The sequence below is a fragment of the Schistosoma mansoni genome (genome assembly GCF_000237925.1).
Source record: "Schistosoma mansoni, WGS project CABG00000000 data, supercontig 0230, strain Puerto Rico, whole genome shotgun sequence".
Taxonomy (NCBI): domain Eukaryota; kingdom Metazoa; phylum Platyhelminthes; class Trematoda; order Strigeidida; family Schistosomatidae; genus Schistosoma; species Schistosoma mansoni.
Window position 1 is genome coordinate 26,536 of NW_017386096.1, and position 17,320 is coordinate 43,855.

Below are 17,320 nucleotides of genomic sequence, written 5' to 3' on the forward strand. Positions count from 1 at the left end.
AGATCCAAACAAACAATACTAAGTAAATTTAAACAGTTATTGGTGGTAATCTGTTGGTCATAACCGAAACAGTCTGGTTCGAATGTAGATTAGCCAAAGTTGACAATACCATATTAAAAGGATGAATTGAAACTAATAAGACAAATATCAGATGAATAAAAGTAATATAGTACCAACGTTCAAGTCAATCAGCTATAACGTAGGACCAGGCACAGGTATGCATCGGTCCGAGTTGCCATACCTCAATGGCACAACAAGATGGACACCAAATTCATAGAAGTAGTAAATTTAGTGGTGGTAATATATAAAAGATAGGTTGTACATAAGGATATAGTACTGGAAGAAAGATAGATATGAAGAAATTTTAATCTCAAGGTTTAAGGGAAGATAAAGAGTGTATACACCTGCGCCATTGTGATCGATTCTGAGCCATGTCACACAGAGTCTCCAACCATTTGTTACGATAGTCAAGTGGACCCCAGCCGAGTAGTCTGCATCTACCAACATGGCTCAGACTAGAGGTTACTGACTTCAAGGACTGATTCCACGTTTTCTTTTGGCCTCCCCTAACTTTCTTCCAACCATCGTCAATATTAGTCAGCATAGCACGTCGTGGTAATCGGTGTTTAGGCATACGTACCACGTGGCCCAACCATCTCAGTCGATGAAGATCCATGACCTCATCCACTGATTTAGCATCATTCCCTAATATCCCTTGTCTAACCCCACTATTACTTACCTGGTGATCTTAGCAGATGCGAGGAATATTTCTAAGGCATCTAAGGTTAAATACTAGTAACTTAAGAGAATCTTTGACTCGTATCAATGTTAATTAAAAAGGACCGAAAATTGAAAATGTGATTCAAATCTGAGGAACGAAATGTTTATAGATAGGGATAATAGAGTTTAAAATCTAGAAGATAAAGAAAGAAAGGATCTGCGATATTGTGATCTATTCTTCAACCATTTATACCCATGGACTCCAAGTACCGGTAAAGGTTATCACATGAGTCCCAATTTAAGTAGTTTGGATCCACCAACTTGGTTCATTTTAGTGATCATCAAATTTACGGAGTGATGTTATATCTTAGTTTGACTGTCCTAGCTTTTTTCTGACCTATCACACCAGCTTACATCGTCTTTCAAGGTAGTCAGTGGTTTGTTATGGGTAATACAAATTCCAATCAATTCAGTCGATGAGGATTTACAACCTTATCAACTAACCTGTCATCACCTTAAATTTATTCCCCTTGCTACCTTTTGTATCTCACATTGCACTACTTGATAATTAGTCAGTAGTCTGAGTTATATTCAACCGTTTTATAAACTTTCAAAACGAAAAACTCATTCTTCTTTAGATATAATTCACCTTGACATTTGCAGCTTTATTTGTCCCTTATGTCATCTTTTGTGTGTCGTATTCTTTGGAACTTTGTCTATCTTCAACGAATTTTTTCTACTTAAAACTTAGCAACTAAGCTATTTTCAGTATCTGTTGACGTTCTTTAATGGAATGATCGCGTCGTTTTTTTGGCACGCTATCTATTTGACCGTAATTTGGACAACATAATTTGAGTCTGAAAGCCTTAAAGTTCAAAGTTTCGAAAGTATCCATGTTGATTTTGTTCAATCTTATAGGTCCATACATGTAGAGAGATTGGAACTTTCAAAATCTTGTTTCTGCATCAGTAACTTAAGTGTTTGATGGGTAATACACGATGGATAATCTGAATTCTTCTCCGTTATATGTAAGTCGCTTAATTGAGCTGTCATTTTCAAAAGTAATCTTTGCTATATTAAGTCAGTACTAACGAATTCTCTTTACTGAATGTATGAGACAGTGACTTTCTGGGCCATTTCTAAACTCCCATAATCTTTGGCATTTAGAGTGAGAAAGCGGAGAATGTAATCTCAAAGGTAGTTTATATACAAAAACAAAATAAAGTATCCACAGATATACAAGTGACTTTCCGTGAGGATGGTCCACAGGTGAACTTGAGGAAGCACTAAAAAGCCCAGAAGGAGCCGAACATATCCCATCCAATCAGCTTTTGGAAGAATATTACAGAATCACTACGCGTAGATTCCCTATCGGAAAATGCTAATAACCCTCTGTGTGCGGACTGGATGACTATAATGATGATTTCGTTCCTACTAAAAACTATAAATACCTGACAGTTTTGTACCATAATTGACACTGTGTTGGGAATAACATTACTTCCACTTGTCTTCTGTTTTCTGATTTTGCGATTTGGGAGGGTTCTAGCGTTTGAGTGCCCAAGTATTACTCGACATACTAAGAATCCAAGTTCAAGATATAACACTTTCGAATTAGGGAAAAGCAGGCTCACAAATATCATAATTCGTCGATTTCTGCATTTTTTTCAAGATGCTACCATATAAACTACTTTAAGAAAAGTAACATTTAATTTTTCCATGGGATTTCAGAAAATTTGTTAGACGATTGTTTTACAACTTGTTGCCTGGATGCCATGTTAATATATAACGTGATGATACCGCCAATTAGGGAACAGTGATTTATCGACCGGACAAATGATACAAGAAACCCGTTCGAGCAGTCTAGAGTACCTGTTGGTTCTCCTCTCTGCCTAGCCCACCCAGCTAAGTCCAGAACACGAATCTCAGCCTCAGCGGTATAAATCATTTATTTCAAACATACTTAGTTTATATACCACCCAGACAGACCACATTGTATCATAAAATACGAAACAACATTTGTACAAGATTTAACTGAACGTGGCTGTGAATAAGGGAGATAGTGATTGATAGACTGGGGATAACTCAAGAATGGTAAATCGTATAATAATAGTCTATAGGTCAAAATAAAGCTCATAATAAGGGGGACACGAATACGAGTAGTTTAGTTACTTAACAATTATACAATGGGAAATATACGTATCATATTGGTCCATAAACGGATTCAAAAGTTACCATTCACTATTCTCATGGGGACATAACAGATTTCTAAACCTCTTTTAATAATATCCAACAGTTTAAGGAACATAATTTAGTGAACAAGAACATCCCATGGGGACAATCAAATGTATTTCCATACAATATTACAGAGAATATCTTGATGAAATCTAAGAACCATACAGTAGATAGTTCATCTATAAAATATCCATCAATTGTCTCAGACTTCGCTTCTCCTTCATTTCCATATCAATCACTCTCTGTTCTTAATCTTTTCTCTTCGATTTCCTCTCAATCATCTACCATCAAACATTCTATTTTCAAATGGACAATACATACTACTTATATCTATCAATATCAGTAGCACATACACACACTATAATAATACAATTAAAAATGCCCTGATACGGCCGAGAGTGGGGAGAGTACACTCTCCCTCTCTATATGCTCTCACATAGCCACGCGAATATATGGCCTCTGCCAGGGAAATCCTACTCACAACGTTATCGTGGCACCGGTGTTGTTTACGAAATTGAGAGAACGAAGAGCGAATATCCGACGCTTTAACCGGGTTGGTGGACACGGAAAGTTCACCTAGGGGAGTTGGAAAACCCTAATTCCAAACTAATGGTGCACATGGGCTCCAGGATCCCAAGGAAACAAATGGCGTATGAATCAATCGTTGGTCACCGGCTACTATGGGACTGCATCTCCTCATGATGCTCCACTGCCTTGTAGATCAGACCTTTAGGTCAAAGACTCGGGCTGTGATCCCCTAAGGAAACCACCTGCTTCAGTCTGGGCATCTGAGCAGTATCACAGCCCTCACACAAATCAAATGAGATTTATGCCTCGCATATATATCTGGTGCTTCTGTGTACCAATATTTACGTGTTTTAAATAAACAATTAAAAATAATAACTTACCATTATAAAATCGTATAATTTCTGTTATATCCATATTATAATAAATTATAATATCACGATAATATTCAATTAATGCTAAAGCGAAAAATATTCCAAAATCATAAGTGACTAATTGACGTGATGCCCATATTGTTTCCCATACTGGAAAGATATCATTATATTGCAATTCTAATAATATAAAAACAAACACACAAAGAATTACTACTAATATTTAGGGTTATAAGTAGTATATTGATCATAGATAGATGCAAGTAAACAACAACAACAAGTGAATTCAAACTTCATCCCATTGCACAAGCAGGTGGCTATCAAGACTCATTAGCTGAGTGGATAACGCGATGGCGTTTGAAGTGAATGGTGGTGGGTTCGAGTGAACATCAACTCTGAGATACAGGTACATTGAGCTGATGAGTCCCAAATAGGACGAAACGCGCCTTGTCCTGGATTCCACTGCTAGCTAATGTCCATCTGTGCTTATTGAACAATCACTATTAATACTTAGGTTTATAAGTAGTATATTGATCATAAATAGATATTAGTTGACGATATTTATAAAAATCTAGTGGGAATCTAGAGAGCTGTTTCTTTATAATAATGAGATATCACAGCAGTGCGTAACCAGAATTCCCAAATTTTGTAGTGAGCACTTAATCTTTTAAACAATTATATATGGTTGAAGTCATGAATCTATTGAAGCTAGACCAACATGGAAAGTCTAGAAGCACTGGACGGTCGTTTCGTCCTATTGTGGAACTCCTCATGATTCCAACTATATAAAATTACTAAAATCTCCACAAAACCCCCTCTGATAATGATCATATGTTCATTAGTGACTGTCTTCAAGAGGTATTTCTTGGAGTTCTAGTGAGAAGCAGTGACCAGTGGAGTTCAACCAGGTCGATTGTGAGATATCAACTCACTGAAGACAATGATGGGTGTATCGCTCAACTTCGTGGATTGGTTTAAGTTAGACATTAAAAGAGTTGGATGCCGACCGGCGGTCTCAGTGGTCTAGAGGTTAAGTGCTGGCGTGCGAAACTGATAGGTCGTGGGTTGGAATCTCGTGATGCGGGATCGTGGATGTGCACTGCTGAGGAGTCCCACAATAGTTAGACATTACAAGTTTGAGTTTTTTAACAAGAGAATATGAGAATGTCATCTTGAAGTAAGTCACTAGTAAGAAGGAGATTATCATTTAGACGAAGTGATTTTATAGAGATTATTTTAATTTGTAAGTGGATTGATCTTATTTGAGTTTGAATGATATCAAAAGTTAAAATATATGATATGCTAATCTTGAGTGATGCTGAATATGACATTTTAATGACTCCCACTAGCTGATGACTAATAAGAATCTGTTTATTTATATATTTGAACACATAAATATTGATACACCGAATACAAATGCTCCACACAAGCCACTTGATTTGTGTATGGGCTGTGATATTGCCCGGGTGCCAATGCCGAAGCAGGTGGTTTACTCAGGGAGTCACACCCAGAGCGTTTGACCTAAAGATCTGATCCACAAGGCAATGGAGCATCGTGAGGAGATGCAGTCCCATGGTAGCCGGTGACCAACAATTGATTGATACGCCATTTGTTTCCTTGGGATCCTGGAGCCCACGTTCATCATTGGTTTGGAATGAGGGTTTTCCAACTTTCATACTTGGATCCTCTATATTCACCAACCCGGTTAAAGCACCGGAAATTCGCTTTTTGTCTTCTCAATTTCGTAAACAACGCTTCAGCAGCGAGAAGGCAGTGAGCAGGACTTCCCTATTATTGGTTGTGTACGCGTGGCCATGTGAGAGTATTTCGAGAAGGAGAGCTTACTCTCCCCATCTTCGGTCGTAACCGGACATTTAGGAACTAGGCAGTCGAGCCTGCTACAAGTCTGTCAATAAGATAGTGACAACAGTTTAGTGTATATGGTAGTTTTCTATATTATGAAAGTCTATCGAATTTTTGGCTAAAAAATCTCATTGATTTAAGAGATGACCAGTATATATTTGATCAATTTATTTAGTAATGGTTACTGTAATAAACGATTTCCAATATTTTCAGAATATTTAGTGTAAATCTGCTGGAAGATTCATTGGATGATATTATAAGATCAGAAACTGAGATCCATTGAAATGATCCAGATTAATATTGTGGAATAGACTTTGAAATTTTCACTCATAAAAGAACACATTATCACGGTCTCAATTAACTTGGTGGTGTGACAAAGTCTTATCGCTTTAGATTTACGTTACGGTTGATATTGAAATGAGTTTTAAACAAAAGTCCACCCAGGGGAGTTAGAAAACCCTGATTCCAAACCAATAGTGCACATGAGCTCCAGTATCATGAGGGAACAAATTTCGTATGAACCAATCGTCAGTCACCGACTACCATGGGACTGCATCTCCTGACGTTACTCGGGGTGTGTCCCTCTAAGTGAACCGCCTGCTTCGGTTTGGGCACCCGGTCAGTATAACAGCCCAAACAAAAATCAAGTGACTTGTGTATTCGGTGCCCGTTTGTATCAATATTTATATGTTTATATAAATAAATAATATGAAAATCAATGGTAGATCCTCATAGTTCTGTTTCATTTCCTTATATTAAGATAATCAAGTTAAGAATCTAGGTAACTATTGAAAAGTGAATATTTTACAATAGTCGTTGTACTGAAGCATAAGATCACTGAAAGTTTGGAAATGTTGGCTATTGAGAAAGCGGTATTGCTGTTATGCTGGTTGTCTGAGGGAAAAAATTCACTTCCATCACACCTCTAAACAGTTAGCAGCAGGACTTCGCCCTCTAACCTTGGATTTGCTGCTTTTAGTTTGACCGCTGTTCAACCGACTTGCCCAGAATATTAAGACCTTGATAAACGATTGTTCCAGTCAGTATAGCCCGATTAGTTCATCATGATAGGCATACCTGACCATCATATCAAAGTAGTAGCAATGACCAGGTTGCTAATTAGCATTCGCCCATCACAGCGAATTTGGAATGTTGAAAGAAATTACCCTCTTAGTTAGGTTTAGATCTGATATTACTAATACTTGGTACAATGTTCGTGTGCATTTCATTAAAATAAACAGTTCTAGGCTACTTGAAAAAAGTACACTGATGAACCAAACTGACAGTGATTTAGGAAAAAAGCATATATATATACAGACAAGTATACATTATCTTGAGTACCTACCTCGTTTAAAGTCTAATAATAACCAACGATATGAAAACAATAACTGTCCTTCTGGCACCTTTTTAACTAAATGATGATTCATTTCTGGATCAAAGATCTAAAATAAAGTAAACAGAACAATTCATTAGAAGCTTGTTTTTGAAGTTGAAACCAACACGCAATTGATGTATAGTTTATGAAAGTAAATATGACTGACCAAAAATAACAATCCGCTGTATCTGTCAGTTTCCATTCCTCATTCTTAGAGGACGTCTGTGATCATTTCTGGTAGCTCTCTGACGACTTTTACAGTATGCAACCTTAACGTACATTATTTTAACTTCAATGGAACTGATAATCACGAATGACAAAATGCTGCTGACGTGATAAGACCGCCAATTAAAGAACAGTGATTTATCGATCGGACCCGTGACACGGAAACCGTATGAGCAGTATAGAGTACTTGTCGGTCCTGCTGTCTGCCTAACCTAGCCAAATAAGTGCAGAACACTAATCTCAGCCTTTGCAAAATATGAATCATTATTCTCAAACATAATGTGTTTATATATCAAGAATATATACCAGAATATGAAAGTGAATTACTACAGTGGAGCATTTAATCACAAGTTTATGAATAGATCGATTTATAGGGAAAACATTGACCTTTAAGACGATGAACTCTAGGTTCAATTTTCAATGTCAACATCAATACTATGATGGAGGTGCATCCACTTGACCGGTTCCAAATAAGACAAAAAATGTCCATTCTGGATTTCATTGCTTGTTACATATCAAATATAATAAGCCTTGATTACTGCTTATGACTGCTGCGGTATTTTTGTAGTGACATATATTTTATGATTAAATTTTGATCTGGTTAAGAGTTTTTAGGTGATTCATCATTGGATCATTTAAAATGGAATGAAGGCATTCACTTTCTCCTCACAATACTTTTCATTCTCTTTATGATTAGTTTACTAACACAGCCGTACTGACAGGAAGCATGAAAACTTGGGTCATAATATACACGCTTGTGCCAAATCCTTAGCTGTTTATAACTTAGTAATTAACTTTAGTTTCATCAGTTCTTCAACATTGGAAATGTACTTAGTGGTAAGGATACATTTGTTGAATTCATTGATTTATTGGTGAGACTAAAATTTATGGACGACGTTTGAGCAACCCTACATTGACCTTGATAATGTCTAATTACTGACTGAATTATAAATTGGTATAAGGAATCGGGATTAGCATTTACAACTGTACGTTAAAGTTAGGAGTTAGATTTAAAGTTTTTATCATGAACTGACATCAGATATTATGACAAAGTGATATTTAGCCAAATGGACAGATAAGTTTCGTGCCAAAATCCAAGACCAGACATCTTAGATCTGATTGGTTCGTCTATAAATGATGGTTTAGCTGTTTTATGGAATCATTGAGAACTTTTCTGAATTCAATGATAATAGTACTCTCTTTGTTCAATTGAAACAACAATAATTATGCAATGATTCTTTATAGCAATCGTAATCATTTGTGGGTATAGGTAGAGTGGATGATTAGGTCGATCTCCAACACTCGGGTTGTTGCTAACGTTAGTTCATGGAAACAATCCTATGATCCCGGAGGCACGATGAGGACATGTGAGTCGGGTTTTTGCCTCAACATGTTCAGTTACAGTAAACATTACTCAGCGTAAACTATCCCAATATTGCAACACAAATCCCATCTAATAAGTATTAACCCGTGAATTTAAAAAAAAACATAAGTAGAAAAAGTCTCTATTCAGTAATTAGAACCCATTTATGTTCATCCACAAATGTTTACGATCAGTCTTGTACTAATGGCATATCCTTACATTGACAACTGTATTTGGATGTGTTATATGACTAGTCGCTAGTCGTTCCTTCAAAGGAAAGGAGAGAGGAGGAATATATGCGAAACACCGTGATGATATTTTTCTAAGTATGTCAGTAATTAGATCCCCCATAAGTTGTAAATATTTTTCAAAAGCGCTTAACTGCACGCAGCTAGCAGACAGAATTAATCTATTAAAACCAACTCAAAATTCATGGTGATAGATTGATATTTGAAAAAATTGGCGGCAAAAATGTTCCAGAAGGCTATTAATCAATTAGGTTTATATCAGTATGGGTTTGTGTAGATTGTTGAACTTCGTTGAAATCAAGAACTGATCAAAATTAGTCAAATATTAAAAAAACTGGAAGCAATGAAGAGCCTTTTTGTCCTACTATGGGATTCCATAGAGGTCCATATCCACGATCCAACCACAAGGAAAATCGAACTCCGAACTTTTTCTCTCTACCCCCTGACATTGAACCATTAAATCACTGAGACATTATCGTGTGGTATGTAAGTCTAACTTCATTCAGTCCCCAGTATTGCAGAACCATCTATAATTATCTTCGGTGGATATCCTCCAGAACTTTCCTCTCAAAGCTAGTCATTGACAAGGCCTAAAAACTTGGGTCTTATTGCCTCTTGAAAGGTTGAAAAAACACACTAGGACGAAAAGGATGTTCAATCCTTCGATGTTTTCAATGATTATCATAACTACTCTTCATATATGTGTTGAATTTTATGACAACACCATAAATTCATAAAATAATGAAAACAAAATCACAATTTCAGAAGGAGATTGTGTGGAGATCTTATTAATTTTATAGTTGATTCCATGAGTCAATTGAAGCTAGAACAACATGGAAAACCTGGAGATACCGGACGGCCGTTTCATCCTGTTGTGGGATTTCTCGACAGTGCTCATCCACGATCCTGCTTCACAAGATTCCAACCCAGGACCTGTGAGTTTCGCTCGCGAGAGGTTAACCTCTAGATCACTGAGCCGATATCCAACGGTGTTAATGTCTAACTTCATCCAATCCACGAAATTGAGCAACACATCCATCATTGTCTTCAATGAGTTGATATTTCCCAACAGACCTAGTTGAACTCCACTGGTCACTGCTTCTCACTAGAACTCCAAGAAATACCTCTTGAAGGCAGTCACTAATGAACATATGATCATTATCAGAGGGGGTTTTGTGGAGATTTTTGTAATTTTATGGTTGAGATCATGAATCAATTTATTAAACTTACTTCTATTAATGATTGAAGAAAAGAAAATCTTATATCCATACATGGTATTGATAATTCATTAGAATTTAATAATAATTTATCATATGGTGAAATGATTCTATTTGAATTTGAATTCTGATATGATTGTTCAATTGTTTCATCTATTACATCAGTAACGTTCTGTGACGATGTGGACGATGATGATGATGATGATGACGATGCTGTCGCTGCTGCCGCTGATGGTGAAGGTGATGAGGATGGTGATGCGGATGGTGATGGAGATGATGATGATGTTTCTTTGAGTTTATTTGTACAACGCAATGTATTCGTATCATAATGTAGTTGTTTTGAATAAGTATTATTATGATTAGTAGTATCTATAGTATTATCTTTACTATGCATTGTAATAGTCCGACGACGTGCTGCATTCACAGCCATTTGTAATAAAGTAGTACGTCTAATTGTATGATCATTATTATTACTATTATTATTGATTGTTTTCTCTATTGATGATCTACTTAGTAACAATGGTGTTTCCGATGGTGATAATTTCGTTGAAGATGATGATGATGATTTGATCAATGGAAAATTTGGTAACATCCATTTCATTAAACAATTAAAACATGCAAATGTTTTATATTCATCTTGTATAATAATTAATATTGGTGCTAATAAATCACACATTCCTTGGATATAACCAATATCAAGATGTAACCATACCCATGTTGATATAATATTACGTAATTTGATTAAATTAGAACTTAAGTCAGTTAAGTTATGAAAGGAAGATTTTGTTTCTTTTTCTAAAAGAAAAAAGATAAACAACAAGAAGGAAAAGTTAGACATTAACATCATTGGATGCCGGCAGGCCGGTTCAGTCGTCTAGAGGTTAAGCGTTCGAGCGCGGAAACACTGTACGGCCATTTCGTGACTAGTGACTGGCTTCAAGAGATATTTCTTGGAGTTCAAGTGAGAAGCAATGACCAGTGGAGTTTAACCAGGTTTGTTGTAAGATATCAACTCAATGAAGACAATGGCGGATGTGTTGCTCAGTTTCGTGGATTGGTTGAAGTTAGACATTAACACCGTTGGATGCTGGCCGGCCGACTCGAGCGCGAAACTGATAGATCCTGGGTTGGAATGTCGTGAGACGGAATGGTAGATACTTACTGATGAGAAATCCCACAATAGGACGAAACGGGTGTTCAGTGCTTCCAGATTTTCAATGTAGGTCTAACTTCAATTGATTCATGATTTAAACTATAAGAATTACCGAAATCCCCACAAAACCCCCTTCTGAATATTTTCATTAATTAATTATTATAATCATATGCTCACTAGTGACTGGCTTCAAGATACATGTCCTGGAGTTCTAGTGGGAAGCAGTCACCAGTGGAGTTCAACCAGGTCTGTTGTGAGATATCAACTCACTGATGGCATTGGTGAATGGTTGCTCAATTTCGTGGATTGGTTAGACATTAACACCGTTGGATGCCGGCTCAGTGGTCTATTGGTTAAGTGCTCTGGCACGAGACTGGTAGGTTCTGGGTTCGAATCTCGCGAGTGCGGGATCGTGGATGCGCACTGATGAGGAGTCCCATAGTAGGACGAAACAGCCCTTTAGTGCTTCCAGGTTTTCCATGTTGGTCTAGCTTCAATCGACTCATAATTTCAACTTTGAAAAATTAATTATGCATTTAAATGCTCAGTTTTGTAGTATAAATACCTTAGATATGTACCAATCATCATAGATTCTTCATAGTACGTTATGGTTATGTAATCATTGTATGGAAGTATTATAATTTCGCTTAATACGACCCAGCTATTCCTATTGTTTAATATTCTTGGACAACAACTCACTTGACAAGTCCTCAAATCAGAACACTGTTGAACAGGAACGAAATTATATTCCAAATAACAGGCATAGATGGAGGTAAGAAGTACAATAAGAGAGACGTTGGTATATAGTTTTTATTTGAGAAGATTCTATAGTCTTCTTTAAGTATTGCCTAGAGCTGATTGGATAAGAAATAGCCAATCAAAGTGAAGCAACAGAATGGTGCATGGAAAGTGCTTTAATCCAGTCTGTGTCCTACTAACAATAAGTTTATACATTTTTAATCCCTAACGATTAACATTTTATCAGATTGCTGTCCTCTATTGACTGGGTAATAAAGATAAAATGATGTGTATTGTATGAATCCGGATTTCTAGTCAATGTGGACGTTCGTTTGAATTACTAGTTACAAAGAGTGCTGTTAGAGGTATGAGGGCAGTTATCCTTTACCGGTCGTCTACATCGTGGAAGGATTCTTCTAGAGGTACCTAAAAAGTAGATTTGGTTAGAAGTGGTCTTAATGACCTGAGAGCTTGATCGCAGTGCCCAAGGGACAACTACTTGAGGTCGGTCACACACGACCTTTTTGTGGGTAAATTTTGTCTTAGTTCCGTACTTGTTGGGACCTTACCACCGGAGACGGAAATCCGTGGGATAACGCGAGATGTGCATTTTTAGGGTCGACCTTTTCTAACCCCACCCCTCCTTGTAGGAAGGCAGCATCGCTGTCACACTGGTTGTCTGAAGGAAACACCTTACTGCCGCCACACCTCTGTACAGTCAGCAGTACGACTTCGCCTTCAGACCTTGGGTTTGCTTCTTTTAGTCTTACCACTCTTCAACCGACCTGTCTGGCATGATAGGACCTTGAGGAACGATTGTTCCAGCCAGTATAGCTCGATCGGTTTACCGCGATAGACAAACCCGACCACCAAGTCAAGGTAGCAGCAACAGTTGGGTTTGGTCCTACGTTGTAGCTGACTGACTGGTTACAAAGAATGGCATCAACAAACTTGCAGTTAATGAACTCTATAAGTGGGTAACATAAAGATTGAAAGCTATATAAAAAGCTGAAGATCATAACAAAAAACTACTTTTAAACTAAACATAATCTACATAAAACTACTTGTCTAATTACAGAATGATAATGATCATACGCTCACTAGTGACTGGCTTCATGAGGAATTCTAGTAAGAAGCAGTAACCAATGGAGTTCAACTAGGTCTGTTGAGAGATATCAACTCACTGAAGACATTGGTGAATGGTTGCTCAATTTCGTTAATGATAGAATGGCAAAATTAGATTCAAGGTAAATAGGTACATCGATCTTACTTGGTGTCATAAAGAATTCATGATTTCGATCACATCTTGTAACATCTTTATCAATTCGATATAAATTATCAGCAAATAATTCTAATGTATTTGGCTAAAATAGTATAAAGAAGATAAGAGTTAGGTTGATAGTGAGAGGATGAGGACGTAACAAAGCATTCATAAATATCTAGTTCCAATAGAATAGGAACTTGACTCAACGACTAAATCACACTTGTAAACATGCATTAGATATAACTGTTATTAAGTGAGTACCTACAAAATACAATTATCTCTGAACTCTGTTCACCTCTTCTGTATAATTCAATCGGCTGAGTATCAGTCAGATCAAAGATCATACTAATTATCTAGTAAGGAATTTAAGATTACTTAACTTACTTACGCCTGTTACTCCAAATGGAGCATGAGCCGCTGACCAGCATTTTCCAACCCACTCTGTTCTGAGCGTTCCCTTCTAGTTCTATCCAATTGACGTTCATTTTTCTCATGTCTGTCTCTATTTCGCGGCGTAATGTTTTAGTTCCAGATGTTCTTCAGTTGTAAATATGCTGCTCTTGCTTTGCCGATCCAGGCTTTTATATCTGCATCAGATCCACTGTGTTCATCAATGATGCTGCCTAGATATTTTAAGGTTTTCACATCCTCTAAAGCTTCTCTGTCAATGTGTGATTTAATTGTTACAAGATGTGTTGTATCGGAGAATCTTGCTTTTCCCTTTAGGTGTGTTGAGACCTACTGCTGCTGAGGCTACTGCTACACTGGTCGTTTTTTTCTGCATTTGTTGTTGTGTGTGCGATAGAAGAGCCGGATCGTCTGCGAAGTCTAAATCGTTCAGTTGCATCCTAGCTGTCCATTGTATCCCATGCTTTCCCTCAAATGTTGAAGTCTTCATGTTCTAGTCGATGACCAGGAGAAAGAGAAAGGGTGAGAGTAAGCAACCTTGCCTAACACCGGTCTTTACCCTGAATGAGTCGGTGAGTTGTCCTCCGTGGACGATTTGGCAGTTTAATCCAGCATAGGAATTCCGTATGATATTGACTATCTTCTCAGGTACGCAATGGTGTCGAAGAAGCCTCCATAGTTTTGTCCTCTTCACGCTATCAAATGCTTTCTCGCAGTCAATGAAGTTGATGTAGAGTGATGAATTCCATTCAATTGATTGTTCCACAATGATCCGTAGAGTTGCGATTTGGTCTGTACACGATCAATCCTTACGGAATCCAGCCTGTTGGTCTCGAAATCGGGCGTCTACGGAGTCCTTCTTTCTATCTAACAATACCCTACTGAAGACTTTTCCTGGTATTGAGAAAAAAGTGATGTCCCTGTAGTTATCACACTTGTTGAGATCGCCTTTCTTTGGTATTTTGATCAGAAATCCTTCTTTCCAGTCTGTTATCACTTGTTCTTCATCCTAAATCTTACTGAAGAGAATGTGGAGTTGTTGTTGCTACATCTGCTTTCATTGCCTCTGCTGGAATGTTGTATGGTCCCGATGCTTTGCCACACTTGCTTTGTCTGATGGCCATGCTGATCTCTTCAATTGTTGGCGGGTCAACATCGATTGGGAGGTCCGTGGGTGGTGCTTCGATGTTGGTTGGGTTTAGTGAAGCTGGTCTTTAAAGTTCTTTAAAGTGTTCAACCCACCTCCTTTTCTTGCAGCCTTTTCCACTGTCGTTTAAGATTATGCTAAGTAATATCCTACTGTAGCATGTAATTGCCATTATACTATATTACACTTCATGTTAAGTTTTGTGATAAGGTTTTTTTCCTAGGAAAGTTTTCAAATTCCTGTTTACTAGTCGTACTATAATATAAATCCTAATGTTTGGACGCCGAAAGTCCTATGTGAATGAAAAAGTTCATATTTTCCTCAATGGCACTCACCATTCCTTTGCTGAACACCACTTCTTAATGTTATTATTGTTATATTCTAGTGAAGAGGTAACTACGGGTGACTTCCCGGACCTATTAATGGACGATTATTCTATATATATTCTTATGGTTTAACTATTGACTAACTAGATTGTTTATATCTATATTCATCTTATTATAAGCTTCATTTTGACTTATAGATTATTATTATACGAATTACTGTCCCTAAATTATAGTCAGCTTCTTGATTATTGTCTCCTACGTTCACAGCCACCTTTGGCTTGATCTTCTACAAATATTATTTTCTATTTTATGGTGTGATGCAGTCTGTTTGTCTAGTATATAAACCGAGTATGCTTGAAATAAATGATTCGCATAACAGAAGCTGTCATTGGTGTTCTGGACTCAAGTGGAAGGGCTAGATGGACAAAGGACCAATAGGACGCTAGATTACTCATACTAATCGAACGTCATTGGTTTGTCACAGTGTTAAAGTCGTAAAAGTCGTATTTCCATTGGTGGATAATTCACGTGAATAAAAGCCGGATATAGAAACCAATAACGAATAAGGATAACGTCCTTTGATTATTTTGTAAGTCATAACAAATTGGCGACGACCTTGATCAAGTCATAACAATTATGTTTGCCAAAGTCACGGATAAACTATTCATACACATTAGTTCTATAGCGTTCCACTATTCCAGATAGTTTTCCTTTTTCTCTTAGTGTGTGTGTTGAGAAGAAATACGGCTAAACTGTTGTGGTGGTAGTATAGACTAGGCAAGGATAAACTATCAAGTAATGTCCAAACCATTTTTTAATCCTTCATCCTTCTGATATGTTCCTGTATTAACTAAGGGAGGAAGTACAAAGAAAAAAGTTTTCAGAAAAGGAAGCAACTTCTACGAGAGGTTCCAATAGATCACACGTTGTCGCAAAAACTAGTGGTAAGCAAGAAATGAGACAGTAAGCGGTTTCACTTAAGGCAAGTGTTTCATGGATCTGGTCAAGGTGAATTCTCACATATTGTTTCTAGGGTTTCGTGCTACTTGGCACTCGCCAGCAAGGTGTACCTGTAATCTTGAGGGAACTGGTGCTCCGTGACAGATTCGATCCCATGTTACCCAGCTTCACAGTCAGAGACGTTACTACTGAGCTACTCGGACCGCGATCGACCTCTTGGAAGACTGAGATGTAATCACGATTGATCACTCGGTGGTGATCAATGTCATGCGTGTCAAAGAGTTATCTAGAAATAATTTGATGTAGTACTGAATAGAATAAATTCAACAAACATATTCTTATTCTTCAAAGATTGATATAAGTTGTTAGTACTGTGATGTACGCTACCTAGGTCAACAGACATAATTAGTATGTAACTTAAATCAGAAAAAGAAATGCCTGACAACAGAAGGTTAAGAAGATCCAATTCAAGAAAACAAAGATGTAAACAGAGAGTAATTATAATAACAACAGACTTGAAAGAATCAGTAATTACGTAAACGACAACTGATAGAAGATGTGCGAATGAATTATTTAATGTATAGTTTTCATATGTTACGAAGACACTGTAAGTTTGCATTAACTAATAAATTGGTCTTCCCCAATTGATTTCTTTGTTCACTACAGTACCATTGAAAACTAGGGGGACACTGGATATCTGATTCGTCTTATTATAAGATTGATCAGCGATACCACTAGACACCAACTTAGTGCCTTTAAAGGTTTGGAATCCACTGAGTGTCTTGAAGATCCTGCGTTCAATCCCTAATGAAATGCGCACTGTTGAGGAGTCAGATATCGAGACGTAACAGTCAAAAGTACTTAGGCTAAAGTCGATCTGTGGTGAATACAACTTACACATTAAACCAATCTCTACAAAAACCGTTTCAATTAAATGAGATTATATTTTAATACAATTAAACTAACCGAAAATTCACATTGACTTTGAGCTGTATTGTTGATAGGCGAATGTGAATCAGTGGAAAGATTTGATATTTTAGATGTAGAAGTTTCATTAGGAAGTGTTGCTGTTGAAGAATCAATATCTGAGGAAGGGAAAGAAAGTTAATGAATGTACTTAAATAACATATTGGAGAAGATAAAGTACACCCATGGGTTCAAAAATGTTTGTAGGCATGACCAAGT

General features: G+C 37.1%; 1 pseudogene across 1 annotated transcript in view; it reads left to right on the forward strand.

Annotated features, from left to right (window-relative positions):
* Positions 1-17,320, forward strand: part of Smp_199200 — a 61,797-nt pseudogene that overhangs the window by 7,531 nt on the left and 36,946 nt on the right. Inside the window, exons 5-9 of the mRNA in view lie at positions 3,861-4,028; positions 7,057-7,107; positions 10,614-10,934; positions 13,301-13,394; positions 17,102-17,220. Coding sequence covers positions 3,861-4,028; positions 7,057-7,107; positions 10,614-10,934; positions 13,301-13,394; positions 17,102-17,220 — 753 coding nt within the window. The remainder of the gene's footprint in view (positions 1-3,860; positions 4,029-7,056; positions 7,108-10,613; positions 10,935-13,300; positions 13,395-17,101; positions 17,221-17,320) is intronic.